This window comes from Gadus morhua, chromosome 15, assembly GCF_902167405.1.
Source record: "Gadus morhua chromosome 15, gadMor3.0, whole genome shotgun sequence".
In the NCBI taxonomy this organism is placed as follows: Eukaryota; Metazoa; Chordata; class Actinopteri; order Gadiformes; family Gadidae; genus Gadus; species Gadus morhua.
This window is the reverse complement of record NC_044062.1, coordinates 9,350,029-9,366,224: the sequence shown is the minus strand read 5'-3', so window position 1 is coordinate 9,366,224 and position 16,196 is coordinate 9,350,029. Positions and strand designations below refer to the sequence as shown.

At 41.9% G+C, this 16,196-nt stretch overlaps 1 protein-coding gene across 1 annotated transcript; it reads right to left on the bottom strand.

Moving 5' to 3' along the window:
- Positions 1-6,258: 6,258 nt before the first annotated feature.
- LOC115560352 (protein NLRC3-like) lies at positions 6,259-15,288 on the bottom strand. Its single transcript, XM_030379751.1, has 6 exons — positions 15,067-15,288; positions 12,905-14,687; positions 11,916-12,000; positions 9,615-9,766; positions 8,811-8,861; positions 6,259-6,268 (listed from the first exon to the last, which is right to left on the bottom strand). Exons 1-6 carry the CDS (start codon positions 15,251-15,253, stop codon positions 6,259-6,261), a joined length of 2,268 nt encoding a protein of 755 aa, XP_030235611.1. The 5' UTR covers positions 15,254-15,288.
- Positions 15,289-16,196: the final 908 nt, after the last annotated feature.

Sequence of the window (16,196 nt, the reverse complement as noted above, 5' to 3'; positions counted from 1 at the left end):
TAACCCTGACCCTTACCCTCTAACCCTGAAGGTAATGTTTTTTCTGAACATGACCTATGACCACTGTGTGTAGTTTGCTGTCACAAGATAAGGTCTTAAATATAAATCCAGACAGTGAGTGTGCTTTACCTTTTAATAAGACCAGGGTTAGAGTAGACCCTAACCTTAGAGACTATAAGGCCTACTGCTGATGTACCGCTTCAAACTGTTCTAGAAGAAAGGTGACCCATTCATAAAAACATTGTTTGTGTTTTGGGTTTAGCCATTTGGAATGAATTTATTGACTGCATCAATGAGGTTGTCCCCAGCACGTCAAAGTCTTATAATTCCAGGTTAGCCTATTAGATAATATCAGGTTTGTGAACCCAACAAAACAATGGTTAGCCCTAAGCTAACCCTAAAATACAAGGGTTAGCCCTACAACATAATATCTAGTGAGCTAACCCTACAATACAGGGTTAGCCCTGCAACATAATATCTAGTGAGCAAAAACCTACGGCTGGCCCAACTACTGGTTCCAACGGCCCTTCGGTTTTCTGAAAGATGCTCCCTTATTTCTACTGTACATTTATAATGATGTATAATTCCATCAAACAAATATACACGACAGAGGTAAGAATACCATTATCAAAGGCCTACGAGACTGTTTAGGGGTGAGGAGGATTTGGATGGAGGAGGGTTTGGGGACCCTCCCAGCTTTAAAAGCTTTCTAAATATTGCTTTCCAGTTGCCATGGGGACAGTTATGTATAAGTACCCCCCTGCTGTCATGCTATTTTTATTTATGTGTGATATAAAAGTAATTTAATGATTGCTATGTGTAGTTGTATATGTAGGTGTAACTAAACTAAGATATGAACGTACAAAGGTCTACCTCTAGTTTGAGGTAATATTTGAGCAATGCCCTACGCATCACCTGAGAACTCATCTTTGTTTTACTCTGGTTTTCTCTGAGCAATTCTTATGCTTATTATTAAGAGGGGTCCCATAATACTACCCCTCACCTAGGGGTAGGACTTAAGGACAGAGCTTAAGGACTGGGACACTGAGTCTAAGTTGACTAAGGATTCTAAGTGGACTAAGGAGTCTAAGTGGACTAAGGAGTCTAAGTGGAATAAGGAGACTAAGGGGTCTAAGTTGAATAAGGAGTCTAAGTGGTATAAGGAGTCTTACCTGCTTCACAATCAGTGGTAGCAGCTGACAGCCCTAGGGCCGTTGATAGGGATGTAGTGCTCATGTGTTTTAAATTATGTAGTATTTTTTGGCAAAAACTACCGACAACTTCTGGTAGATATGTGAATATTAGGAATATTTCCAGCCAATACTTTGTTATTCAAAAAGTGACCGCAATATAGCTAGCATTGTGTTCTGTAACTCTTAATAGGTGTAGAGAGATGGGTCTGTTGTGCATGACGTGGGTAAGATACACAGATCAACCATAACCCTTCAACCCTAGCTGAACAACCCTACTGACTGGATGCTTTCTGTTCGGTGTGTCAACTCTTTGGCTTTTAATCAGAGTAGTGGACTTCATCTCAATGCCTTGGAGTGGCAGTTTACCCCTGTTTTGCCAAAGGGAAATCTTTCTATCAGAAAAGTTCATGTTTTCAACCAGACATCCATCGGTTTTTCTACCCAAGACACCTTTCTTAGAATTAATTATTAATAATTTTTCACTGTTTTTCTACCGAGACACATGAGATGATCAGCATAGTAGGGAAATGTCTTAAAGAATGCAATTTCACTTTACAGCAATAATGAAATTGTTAAAAGATGAAATGCACTTAGTCATTTCAATGACACAATGAAGACATCTAGCATTGCAAGACGTGAATCCCTTCAAATTTGGTGAAACAAAATATGTAAATAAATCAAGTTTGACACCTGCAATGTAACCATTTTGATGAGAAAACTAAAATTAAATATTAATGCAGTGCCCAATTTATCTTGTGAATTGACCAAAAACTGTAACAAAAAAAAAGGTTTGAAATACGAAAGATTTAACACCAGGGTTGAGGTTGCAGCAATTTCACATTTGCACAAGTTAGGAATTAGCTTCGTAGTGTTCTTCAGCTTTCAGAGTAAGAGTTCATCTAGGAGTTGTTTCAGAGTTAAGGGTAAGAGTGAGTCTTGGAGATGTTTTAGAGTTATGGTTAAGAGATAGTCTTGGGTGTTTCCAGACTTAAGGGTAAGTTATTCTTGGAGGTGTTTTAGAGTTAAGGTTAAGAGTTAGTCGTCGGTGTGTTTCAGACTTAAGTGTAATAGTTAGTCTTGGGTGTGTTGCAGCGTTAAGGTTTAGAGTTATTGTTTGAGGTATGAGTAGTCGACAAACTGGGATTTCTGTACTGAAGATACGATATAACAGAGCGAAAAAGATTCAGGAATTCTCTCTGGAGATAACTAGGTGTAAAATAGCTGTTGGTCTGAAGCATGGGGATTCATCCCTTCGAATGATCCTACATCAGTACAAACTAAAGATCCTGTGGGTACGATTCAAGAGCTCATTGATAGTTCTCTTTAAGAAATGCCCGCTGTCAGTTATCAGTGAGAGAAATGCACTGTGAGACCATTTAGGACCATTGAACTATCTGGGTGTCTCTTCCCTGATTTAAGGGGGGGGGGGAAGGCATTGTTTTGGCTAATTTAGTTCCTAATGTTGCAAATCCTTCTCTCTTCTGTAGTTTTCTGCGCTCTCTCTTTACAGCTCCCCCATCTTACGTACATGAGGTGAAAAGGGGACGATAAATAGGAGGTGAATAATCAGAGCGAATAGGGTTAGGCACTTATAGCCATACATTCATATCTGGTCAGGGAGTTTGAAAACGACGTCTCTCGTACAACACGTCTGTTGCCATTTGTGTTTGTAGTTCTCCCTTCAATCTCTGATTCTCTATTGTCTTGTAATACCTAACCCAGAGTTACTAATGACAGAGATACAGTTTCTAATAGATACAAACAGAGATACAGTTACTAATAGATACAAACAGATACGGTTACTAATGGATACATTCAGAGAGATAAAGTTACTAATGGATACAAGTAGAGATAAAATTATTAATGGATACAAACAGAGATAAGGTTACTAATAGATACAAACACAGAGATACAGTTACTAATATATACTAGAGTTACTCATTGATATAGAGTAACACATGGATATAGAGTTACTAATGGATATAGTTACAAATTGATATAGTGTTAGTAATTGATACACTGTACAGAGTAACTAATGGATATAGAGTTACTAATTGATCTAGTTACTAATTGATATATAGTTACTAATTGATAGAGAGTTACTCATTGATATAGAGTTACTAATGGATATAGTTACTAATTGATATAGTGTGACTAATTGATATAGTTACTTATTGATAATGGGTTACTAATTGATAGAGTAACTAATGGATACATACACACAGAAAGAGTAACTGACACAAGTCTCTGTCTCTAATTTCTCTTCATAAATGTTAATGTTTATGTCTTGCTGACTGCATGGATGATCAAATGTCTGTACATAGCTATAGAGCACTGTATCTCTGTCCCTGGTTGATAAACATTGTCCCAATGATTTATTCATACAGTCTGATCTCTTGGTTTTTATGTTGACACTGTCATAATGAAGATATGTTTTTTTAATATTGCACATTATTAATCAATAGAATTTAAGATAAAAGGCAATCTGCTGATAAATATAATAATATAATAATGATGCTTACTAACTGAAGTGTTTTAACTCATATGTTTGGAATGATGTATTTTAAAATAAATGCTCTATGTGGGAGATGCATGGGTTCTATGTACCAAATACCATACTGCTTGCTACTTTCAATCCCCTGGCTGAAAGGGGAATGTAAAAGTCTCTATTAGCCTAGCCCTATTCAGGGCTACCTACCTGTGTATGCCCCTGTGTATACTGTACATATCCACCTCATACAGGGCTATATACAGGATCTACACATATATCCAGTGGGCCTGTTGCAGAGGACATGACTCTACATGACATTATTTTTGAATGATAAAATCACATATATTGCCTTTTTGAAGAAACTCAAGTTGTTTTCCTCTTTGCTGAGATTTATTTTATACGATGCATATTTTTTACAACTGAAATGCTCCGATATTCTTTCCTCTCCTCTCATCTCCTTCCATCTCGTTGTGCTCCATGTAATCCTGGCTTCTCCCTGTCTCTAGGATAGGGAGTAGGGAGAACTGTGAATATAGTAATATATAATGTCCTGTTATAGGACTATTATATGCTGCCACACCTCTGTTCCGTCCCTCACAGCCTTGGAGCTGTCAGATGTTGCTTCTATCAAACCCTTACGGTCTGGATGAGGTCATTTGTTTGTTGTCATGGTTGTCATGGTCCTCGTGTGCAGGTGTTGGTCACCCTTCCATTTATTTGTTGCACATTGCCGAACAGGAACAAGACTGTTGTCTATGTGTACTGGTGGTAACAAGGTCCTTCTAACGCTGGCAATACAATAAAGTTTGGAATACGTACAGCAGGGGAGCGTACTTGACTTTATTTGCGGTGATCTTCGTGCGATGCTTTGATGCTGCGACCCTCAGAGCCCAGCTGTAGGTAGATGCCCCCTATAGACGCCCATTGTATACGTCAGGCCGCTATGCAATACATTTCAGATGGCGCACTTTGCTCAATGTATCAAATTAAAATGTGAGTTGCTGCCATGTGGTTTGATTCCTTCTATGTATCGATATAGACACAAATATGAAGTATTTGTGACACTTCGCCTCCAAAAAACTGCAACTACAACAAGGGATTGGTCCGCTTACAAAAATAACTGACGCAGAACCATAAAGGTTCACGACTGCGTCAAACCTTTACTCTGTGTAGGCTCCTATCAATTATTTAGTATACACTACTTTACTTTACTACACATAATATTAATGACGCAAAGGACTCAGGAGGGCGCGAAAGGTCCAACTAGTGATAGTCCGAATCCTCCCAGGATCCTTTGCGGCACTCGGAACGCCGCGTACAATACATTATAGTTTCACAATATTTAGTTTCCATAGCAGAAGTTAGCAGAAGCAGAAGCACAATTCAGAATTATCATTTTGTGAATAAATGAGAAACACTATCATCTAGCGGCCATACTTGGTTAAAGCAGATACTACATTTTATTTCTGTTTTTAAAAAAGTACAACCAGAAAGGAGTCGTGTCAAGTTCGATCAAAGAGAATAATCACCTACCATACAAACATTACTCTTCAACAAATGAGTATGTTTCGATGAATAAACACCTTAACACATTTAATACACTATCTATCCCAACCCATGACCCCAGTACAGGGCTGGTGCTCGGCATAGGCGATCTAGGCGACCGGCAAATGCGTTGGGGGCGCCGGACAATGCAACAAACAGCCTAATTATTGATAACTGATTTATTGAGCACCATTGAAAACACACCTTTTAAAAATAGCTTTCATCATCTAACCCTCCTCATCTGAACAATGGTTCAGATGAGGAAGCCAAAGATATGATATTGAGGATGATAAATTCCTTATTGTATGAGTTAGAAGTTGAGTTAAAAAATAACATACAGAACACATGGATCCTGATGTGGGGGGGACTGTGTGTATTTGTGTATATATGTGTGCGTGTGCGTGTGCGTGTGTGTGCGTGTGCGTGTGTGTGTGTGTCTGTGTTTCTTTGTGTCTGTCTCTGTGTGTCTTTGTGTGTGTGTTTCACTAAAACTGACTCAGAGACACTGATGAACCAGAAGCAAACATCCCAAACCCAGGGAGGAGGTCCTCCCGAGTGAAGGTGGACTGGAAGGTGTGGATGTGTTTCAGTGTGTCTGAGGACACTCCACCACCTGGGGACACTCTGTAGAAGGACAGAGTGCCAGCAGTCCGGTCCAGATACACTCCTACTCTGTTAGAGCCGGGGGGGGGGAGACGTATTACTGTTTTTATATTGTTGTGCCAAGCAAAGTAACCATCATCATCACAATGAAGACTCCAGGACTTGTTGTTCGCTCCAATCAGGCCGTCAACACCCTCTCCTCTCCTTGTTATTCCTCTGTATGTCACTCCTACATCAACATCTCCTTCCCACTCTACCTCCCAGTAACAGCGGCCAGTCAGACCCTCTCTGCACAACACCTGATGCCAGATTTCAAATCTCTCTGGGTGATAAGGATTTGACTGGTCCTCTCCAACCCCCGTCCCCTTTCTGTTGTCCTCAGACAGAGAGAGTCGTCTGTGGGCTGTGTTTGGGTCCAGTGTGAGGTCACAGGCATCTGAGGGGAGAACAAGACGAAATTAGGGGCCTCACACCAGAGAAACCAAGAGGGGGGCAGCAAGGCAAGGGGCCCAGGAATGAAGAGGTTCTGTTCCAATAAAACCATCGGAAATAAAGGGTCTTGGCCTCTCACCTTGCCGTCCTCAGCATTGAGGCTGAACTTTCTAGGAAAATGGATTTAATTACGTAATAAAAAAAAGAGTAGAGTAGGTTTGGGGACTTGTTTTTGACCAAAGGGAAAATTATGTAAACTCATAATGTATGTTATATTCTTCTTCCTCATATTAAATGGGTATTATTTATCATATGGTAGGCCATGCTATCTATTAATGAGGTCAAATTGACAGAGAGGTTTATGGGTGTTGATAGTTCCAGATCTGCCTTTATCATGGTAAAGGCTTCAGACGGTTAAAGCCTTTCATGTCAGGGAGACCATGTATAGAACCGTCCTAGAGCTAAACATATCGTTTAAACTTGCTACAATTTCGCTTAAATTGATAGACAAGGTAAAAGCAGACTCCCTATGGGGACCTGCCTTGGCTGAAAGTACTGATGAATTATAATCACATACGAGTCATTTAATTAAAAAAAAAAGGAAAAATAATAAACCCCAGCATAGCACAACCCCAAACATAATTTAGCACATAGGGAACTATTTGTGGCTGCCGTTGAGCTTTTGGATCAGTATATTTATCACCAAACTGAATTCATCATCACGGATACCATTGTGTTCTCGTCCACCTGAAACAATCCAGATATATAAAATGTATCTTAAAGGTCCCATTACATGCTATTTTATGTATTCTTTAATATAGGTATTAGTGGGCAACTAACACAGTATTCAAAGACGTTCCCAAAATTCAGCCGTGGTGCAGAGTTACAGCCACTCCGAGCCAGTCGCACATTGAGCTTCCCCCAAATGCGCTGTTTTGGTGTCTGTAGCTATAATGCAAATGAGGAGGAGCAAGGCGGGTCAAGGAGGAGGGTGGGGGTGTGGCTCTGAGCAGCTTGCAGCCACGGTACCATGCGCTCTGTTTACAGTGGATGTATCGCAATGGCGAGGCACACACAGCCATTAGCCGTGTTCTTTAAATATTCTAGAACACACAGGAGTCCTGGAGCTCTATATCTAAATATTATCATATAGCCTACATAGATATCTATATCATATAATATATATTATGACGGCCAAAAGCTGTGTGAGCCGATATTATGAATCTCAAACGACCGCGTTGGGTTCTCCGACGTTCCTGGTTGTTCAACGTCCACATCAATGTGAAGTAGACTGAACCGCGACAAGGAGGAGAAAGGGATTGTTGCCGGGCAGCGCTTAGGCACCTCCGCCTCTGGCGGTGGTCCCTCAGCGGGGCTCAAGCGGGAGACATTCGCCGCCAACAATCCTTTTCTCCTCCATGTCGTGGTTCATGTTCTTGAGGGAGTCAAAGCCAAAGTTCCTTCCCCCCAATTCATTCTCAACCTTGGCTGAGATAACCCTCACTACGAGTCTCGTTGTAGAAATACCAGAGACGAGAGTCAGACGTGTTATGCGCCATAACACCAAAAGCAGAACGGTTATCCAAATAACAAGGAAGTGTACAACACTTGCAGTCCTGGAGCTCTATATCATATAATACATAGATATCTATATTATATAATACATATTATCACGGCCAAAAGCTGTGTGCGCCTCCAGACGATATTATGAATCACAAACGACTTTTCTTGGGTTCTGCGACGTCTCTGGTTCTTCCACTTTCACATCAACCTGAAGTCGACTGAACCGCGCGCTGCCTGCCGCCGGCTGCCGGCTGCCGGGTGATCGTGCCTCGCGGCAACCGGCGGCATGTCACAGTTCATGTACTTCAGCGAGTCAAAGCCAAAGTTCCTTTCCCCCAATTCCTTCTCAACCATGGCTCAGATAACCCCCACGACAGTCTCGTTGTGGAAATACAAGAGACGTCAAAGAACCGACAAGAAACACTTTGTGTCTCATTGGCGGGCCAACGTCTCTGGGCGGGCCAGGCAGAGTAAGGGGAGGAGCTTAGATGCTTTATGACGTCCTAAATAAAGACATTCCAAATCAGCGCGCTTGAGCCTCCGTTTTTTCAAAGGCGAGCAGAACAGCTAGTGCTCGTTTAACACCAAACGCATGTTTTAGCCACTGGGGGAACTCAGTGGCTAGGGGAACTCATATTTATGTTAGAAAACCAAAAAGTGAGATTTTCATGTCATGGGACCTTTAAACAAATCAAAAAAACTCCCACACGTTTCAGCCCTCGTACGGCTGGCTGCTCAGGGTGATTATTTCTTCTCACTGCCTAGCATTCACTAGGAAGCAAATAAAAAACAAGAACTTATGAATTCTCTGAATTATTTTAGAATATAGATTGATTTACATCCACCATTTGATGATGGTGATGTCAACCATCATCTTCACTCCCAGGAGGATTTGACTGAACCAACGTCACCTCCTGCTGTGTGGATGGACTTCCCATCTCTATAGTTAGTGTGTGTTGAGATTATTTAAACTAAACAAACACTTACACTTCTTTAGAGCTGGTTTCATCCTCGACACTCCACCGTGCTCCACACTGGGGAGACAAAGAGAGAGCAGCATGTTGTCTTTAGACAGGGAAACATCATTCACATGTTCACTAAGAGAGAGCAGCATGTTGTCTTTAGACAGGGAAACATTATTCACATGTTAACAAAGAGTGAGCAGCATGTTGTCTTTAGACAAGGAAACATTATTCACATGTTAACAAAGAGAAAGCAGCATGTTGTCTTTAAACAGGGAAACATTATTCACATGCTGAGCTTCACATAGGTTCAAAGCCACTAAGGTGAGTTAACAGGCTGATTTATAATCAAGATCACATTAAATAATGTCTAAGCTGCACACTCAACCTAAATCTGCAGAAGGCTCGGCTGTATTCATGACGCTGAGTATTATTATTCACTTGTGATTAAGCGCATAATCTACCAGAACTTGCAGATGGCTCGGTGGTTCGTAACGTTGTTAACTGATTAACGTTTAACGACCTTGTCAGCGGACTGCGTGGGTCACACACTCAGCGCCAATACAATCTTTGGCTTTTCGGTGGGAAATCCACAGCCGCTAATGACCACCTCAACGTTAATAGCTAGCCGCATGCTAATACCCATCTCCACGCTTACTCCTAGCTCCATGCTAGGCCGTGCAAAATATGAGTGTGTTGCACTCACTATCAATAAATATTTTATAAACGTGAGTTACGGCTGCGTTTTGAAAACACTTCATCCAGCAACTCGTTGAATCCTTGTAGGAGACCTTGTCCCTGAGTGGTGAGCTGTCCTCTCCATACCTGAGCGTTTTCAGGCTCCAGCATGGAACCTCCAGTCCAGCCGGGAGCAGTGTAGATCGTGGATCTCCTGGTTGATTATAGCTCAGGTCCAGCTCTCTCAGATGAGAGGGGTTGGAGCTCAGAGCTGAGGCCAGAGAAGCAAAGCCTTCCTGTGTGACCTGGCAGCCAGACAACCTACAAACACAACAGGGGAAAAGCCAACTGAAATACATCAACATGAGTCAACAGCTACAATGTCTATGTTAGCACTTTTCCTGAATGAATAAATAATAATAAATAAAAAGTACATTGATTTGAGTTGTATGAAAGTTTATTAAATGTTTTCTAATGTCAAAACGTGTGGCTTAATTGTTTGCATATTAAGTAAAACTGACCTGAGTGTTTCCAGTGTACATTGTGGACTCCCCAGTCCAGAAGAGAGCAGCTTCACTCCTGAATCCTGCAGATCATTGGTACTCAGGTCCAGCTCTCTCAGACTAGAGGAGTTGGAGCTGAGAACTGAGGCCAGAGTTTCACAGCATCTCTCTGACAGATCACAGCCATTCAGCCTTTACAAATAATAGATATATTATTATTAGTTTTATATATATATATCAAACATATTTAAAGGGGACATATTATGAAAACAACACTTTTCCTGGGATTTGGAGTGTGGTTTTGGGTTTCTGGTGCTCCCGGACGAATACAAACTTTGAAAAAAGTCTGTACATGATATTTTCAGTGAGATATGCATTTCTGAAAGTACCACGACTACAGTTACCAAACGAGCGAGTCAGTTTTGGCGACCCCTCCTACGTAGGAAGGGGGCACATTTGATTATTTCCTCCCACCTTCCCACCCCCCTCCCATCAGAGCATTGCTAAGATTTTGTGGACCAGCAGACGAGCATCTCGGGCGGGGGGAACTCGGCGGCAGCCCGGCAGCTCAACTCCGGGAGTACAATCCCTTTCTCCGCCGGAGCAGCCGGACTGCCGCCGAACTCCCCCCGCCGAAGCTTCTGCAGGCGAATCTTCGGCGGCAGTCTTGCAGCTCCGGCGGGTGTACTCCGGGAGCTGAACTGCCACCAAAGCTTTGGTGAGTCCACAATCCTACAGCCTGTACCACATGCATTTAAAATGACAAAGACAAATCATTCATATACATCTTAAAAAGAAAAGGAGACAAAATTCCGCCCTGGCGAACACCATTGCTAACATGGAAGGGAACAGATGTTACATTCCCCCATCTCACTCTCATTGTCTGATGCAAGTACCAATAGACCAAGATTCTAATTAAAAAACCAGGGACCCCACTTTAGGACAATTTAAAAAACAATTTCCCATGATTAACACGATCAAATGCTTTAGAAGTATCAATGAAGCACATGAACATTGCGGAATTTTGCCTATTATATATACATTTTCCTTCAGTGCAAAAATGCATAAATCAGTACCATGCTTTCGTTTGAAACCAAATTGGTGGTCAGTAGACAGGACAAACCTCTCAAGTCTACTCAGTAGAACTGTCTCCAGCATTTTTGACATGACACTGGCCAGAGCTATTGGCCTGTAATTATCTGAGCTGTTCAGCTTCCCCGCTAGTATGATAACTGTTACTAGCACAACAGAGAGCATAGGATCAGGTAACACTCCATGAACAAGAAGAACTGTGAAGGATAAAGCCACCAGAGGGTACAGTTTCTTACTGGCAAGTTTAATATGTGCAGCTGTAATATCATCCAGACCACAGGCCATGTTATCTCTTATCTTCAACATTGCTTCATGGATTTCAGCAGAAGTGACAATAACATCATCATTAAACTCTACATTATCCACTACAAACAGATTACTTTTTACACAGTTTAACAGCTCATTGTATTGTTTCCGCCATAACCATGAAATTTCATCAGGACCAGTCACACCATCTATATTAGATGGAAGAGATTCTTTGCAATTATTAATAATTTTTATTCTCAGTCGCCACATTCCTTTCATGTTCACCCACTGGACCTGCGGCAAAAAAGAAGCACCTCACAAAAGTCCCCTCTGGCCACAGCTGCACAGATAGATAGCATATCTAATGTTCTGTTTATAACAAAAAATTAAAATATATTAAGAGCCATGAATACAGTCATTATACTTAGGTTTGAGACAACGACTCCCTTTTTAAGGATCAGCTACCCGTAAATGTCTGCTGAGGTCAAACCTTAAGGAATAATACTTAACACACTGACCTGAGAGTTTCCAGTATACAATGTGGACTCCCCAGTCCAGCAGAGAGCAGCTTCACTCCTGAATCCTGCAGATCATTGGTACTCAGGACCAGCTCTCTCAGACTAGAGGAGTTGGAGCTGAGGACTGAGGCCAGAGCTTCACAGCATCTTTCTGACAGATTACAGCCATTCAGCCTTTAAACAAAATAGGGTCAGGGTTAGGTTAAATTAGCCAATACTTTAATTACCATAAAATCACTTAATTGTTATGAATGTTAATATTATTATTATTATTATTGTTCATATTTGTGATTGGTGAATAAGATGTTTTGAACGATTTTTGGTGTATATCATTATTACATTTCTATTATATTATTCTGCCTATTGTGTTGTGCATTGTAATCTTAATTTGAGCCGGAACACGCCGGAACATATTCCGCCACCTCCGATGTTGGATCCGGAACCTTTTTTATTGGATCTGCCAGCAGATCTTACGCACAACTTCAGTCGTGTCACACGACTGAAGTTGTGTGTAAGATCTACTCATGTGTGATCTTCACAAAAGATCGGAAGACGACTAATCTCCATGACCACTTGTTATTAGAAACTATGATAAATTAAATATCACAGAGCACAGGGCATGATTGTGAACGTTTACAATATCTCTTGTCCATTTACAATCGACCAAATGTGTCAGCGTTGGCTGACTAACTGACTATCCTTTTAATTACGATATTTATCCTGCGCGCCTCCTCTTTGTAACGAATTTTTGTTTAAGATATAAAACTATTTAATTTAAAATGGTGACATGGCACTGTGTAATCTGGCTCGAGAAATGCGATCACATTGCAGAAGACTAACACGTCACGTCTCTGGCAAAGACTACAGCATTCAAAATAGCATGTATATGCATTAGTTATATTCTCAATTTAATTTACAGTATTTAGGTTAACTATAGAAGAGACTAGAATATTTTTTTTGTTCCATTACCTCTAACCCCCCGTACTAAGTCACCGGAACCTCCCCCCCCTCTGCGTTCTGGGACCACCCACTTTACAAATTAAGCACTAATTGTAATTCATGTTATTAGTGAACCTACAGAGATGTTTTGGAGGCTTTGACCACTGGCAGCAGCCTCAGAAGACCCTCCTCTGAGGCAGAGTATTTCTTCAGGTCAAACACGTCCAGCTCTGCTTCTGATGACAGTAGGATGAAGACCACAGCTGACAACTGAGCAGGGGAGAGAGATTCTCTGGAGAGACTTCCTGATGTCAAGCACGGTTTGATTTCCTCCACTAGAGTACAGTCGTTCAGCTCATTCAGACAGTAGAACAGATTGATGGTTCGCTCTGGAGAGAGATCTCCACTTATCTTCTTATTGATGTAAGACCCTGTTTTCTGATTGGTCTGTGGGCTACTTCCTGTCGCTCCAAGCAGACCTCGTAGGACATTCTGATTGGTCTCCAGAGAAAGGCCCAGGAGGAAGCGGAGGAACAAGTCCAGGTGTCCGTTCTCACTCTGTATGGCCTTGTCCACAGCACTCTGGTAGAGGAGGAGTTCATCTCCCCTGATGGTTGGTGGTTCTTCTGAGAGCAGATTGCCACCATCTTTGATGAAGGACCAGAAAACATATAGGGCAGCCAGAAACTCCTGGACGCTCAGATGGACAAAGGAGAACATCTTGTTCTGGTACAGCCCACACTCCTTTTTAAAGATCTGGGTAAACAGTCCTGAGTACACTGAGGCTGCTCTGATATCGATGCCACACTCTGCCAGGTCTGCCTCGTAGAAGATCAGGTTGCCTTTCTCCAGCTGGTTAAAAGCCAGTTTTCCCAGAGAATCAATGATCTCCTTGCTCTCTGAACTCCAGGGATGATCTGTTTCAGCTCTCCCACGATACTTCCTGTCCCCCTGTATGGACTGAACCCTCAGGAAGTGGCTGTACATCTGAGTCATGGTCTTGGGCTTCTCTTCTTCACCCTGGGTTGTTTTGAAGAAGTCTTCCAGAACTGTAGCAGTGATCCAACAGAAGACCGGGATGTGACACATGATGTGGAGGCTTCGTGATTTCTTGACGTGGGAGATGATTGAGCTGGCCAGTGTCTCGTCTCTGAATCTCTTCCTGAAGTACTCCTCCTTCTGTGGGTCGGTGAACCCTCTCACCTCTGTCACCATTTCAACACACTCAGCAGGGATCTGATTGGCTGCCGCAGGGCGTGTGGTTATCCAGATGCGAGCGTCGGGAAGCAGATTGCCCATGATGAGGTTTGTCAGCAGCGCGTCCACCGAGGTGGACTTTGTGACATCATTACAGATCGGGTTGTTCTGGAAGTCTAGAGGAAGTCGACACTCATCCAGACCATCCAAGATGAAGACAACTTTGAACCGGTCAAATCTGCAGATTGCTGCTTCTTTAATATTAATATAAAAGTGTTGAAGAAGTTCCACCAAGCTAAAGTTTTTATCTCTCAGTAAATTAAGCTCTCTGAAAGTGAAGAGAAATGTGAAGTCTATATTGTGGTTGGTTTTGCCCTCAGCCCAGTCAAGAGTAAACTTGTGTGTTAAGATGGTTTTACCAATGCCGGCCACTCCAGTTGTCATTATTGTCCTGATTGGTTGATGTTTTCCAGGTAAGGGTTTAAAGATGTCTTCACATCTGATTGGTGTTTCCTGCTTTGCTGGTTTCCTGGAAGCTGCTTCAATCAGTCTGACCTCATGTTCCTTGTTGACCTCGCCACTAACTCTCTCTGTGATGTAGAGCTCTGTGTAGATCTCATTCAGAGGTCTTGACTCTCCTGCTTTTACGATTCCCTCAAACACACACTGGGTCTTCTTCTTCAGATGAGACTTGATTTTACGTTGGCACTCATCAGCTACTTTTTCTATATTAGATGAAACAGAATAAAATATACATCAAAATAGTACTACTCTTTTTGTATAAGTATCCTACTGATCTGTTAAAAAAAAATTATCATAAAAAAAATATATATAAGAAAAAAAAAATCGGATCCGTTATAATAATATATTGATAGTAAAATAATTTCTCCCTACATCTCAGTCTTCACCAAATTAAAACTGGATTAAATTTAACAGGTGGGACATGTTTGCCTATATGAAATAGAGTTCTTAAGGTAACAAGAAATTATTTTTGGTATCTTGTTATTTCAGAAAAACAGCAGAATTTATTCTCTCAAGTGAATGCATTACGCCTCCGTAATGCAGCTATGTTGTTTTAAAATAAGAGTATATTCTTAATCTTACTGCTCCACAACGTGTCGGCCAGTTCCTCCAGCTTCAACTGCTTCATGCAGAGCAGTGTGATGTCAACCACTCCCTCTCTGGCGCACTTCCTCTGCTTGTCTTCCTCACCATCCACCTCCTCTTCCTCCCCCTGACTCTCTGAGCATTGTGGGTCATCCGGGAAGAGAACCCGCCAGAGCTTCTCCATCTCCTTGTCTAGAAAAGCGTGTGCGTTCTCCTTGATCCGCTGGAACAGTACAAACATCAATGCAAACTTTACTCTGAACTAACTGAGGACATCAGAACCGTCTGTCCTGGATTCACTGCTATTCTAAAGACGGAAGCCTGGAGACTGTTGGCTCCAGGAGAGATGTTGTGAACATGTCATTCAAGACTGAACTCAGTCTTATACATTCACACACCTTCAACTCTGTGTGCTGCTGCTGTACAGACGGACCACTGGTAACCTTTGACTTCCTCTGGTGTTTTCTGTGGAGAACACAGACACAGACACACACACACACACACACACACACACACACACACACACACACACACACACACACACACACACACACACACACACACACACACACACACACACACACACACACACACACACACACACACAAAGAGCATGAACCTCACTATAAACCCTGCTCGGACTTTCGGATTTGAAGTATAGAGAGATGACCCAGATGGGTCCAGGGGAGTCGGCTGCTGGATCCTGCTGGACTCTTTTAGATAAACAACAACAACCATCTGTGATTCAGGACTCTCTGATGTTTGGCTGATGTATTTAATATTCTGAAACCTAACAGTTTTTCCCATAGACCAGTCGCTCTCCAAGGAGACACAGCTGGTCCTAGGGGAGTCTGCTCTCTCCTGCTGCAACACACACACCTCTACTCAGGCTAAGGATGGTTTCATGGTTTTCACGGCTAAACTCTGAGATGGACAGCCACAGTCAGTTAGAAATCTGCTCAGATTATTGGTTGTGAATGCTTGAGAGACAACACTGAATCAACAGAGTTTGAAGGTTCTCAACTATTTACTTAGACTTGTTGCATCTGATCTGTAATGTCTGATAACAATTAACTGGTCTGTTTTCATCGTCTGTTGAAAGCTTTCTGGAGGGAAAGCAGCAAAAG

Bases quoted from the DNA above. Each gene is read 5' to 3' on its own strand.
- LOC115560352 (XM_030379751.1), bottom strand. From the start codon at position 15,253: ATGGAGAAGCTCTGGCGGGTTCTCTTCCCGGATGACCCACAATGCTCA. The intron at 14,688-15,066 runs GTAAGATTAAGA...CATCTAATATAG, and splicing joins GGCCGACACGTTGTGGAGCA to AAAAAGTAGCTGATGAGTGC. The intron at 9,767-11,915 runs GTCCTGAGTACC...TGCCAGGTCACA, and splicing joins CCTCTAGTCTGAGAGAGCTG to CAGGAAGGCTTTGCTTCTCT.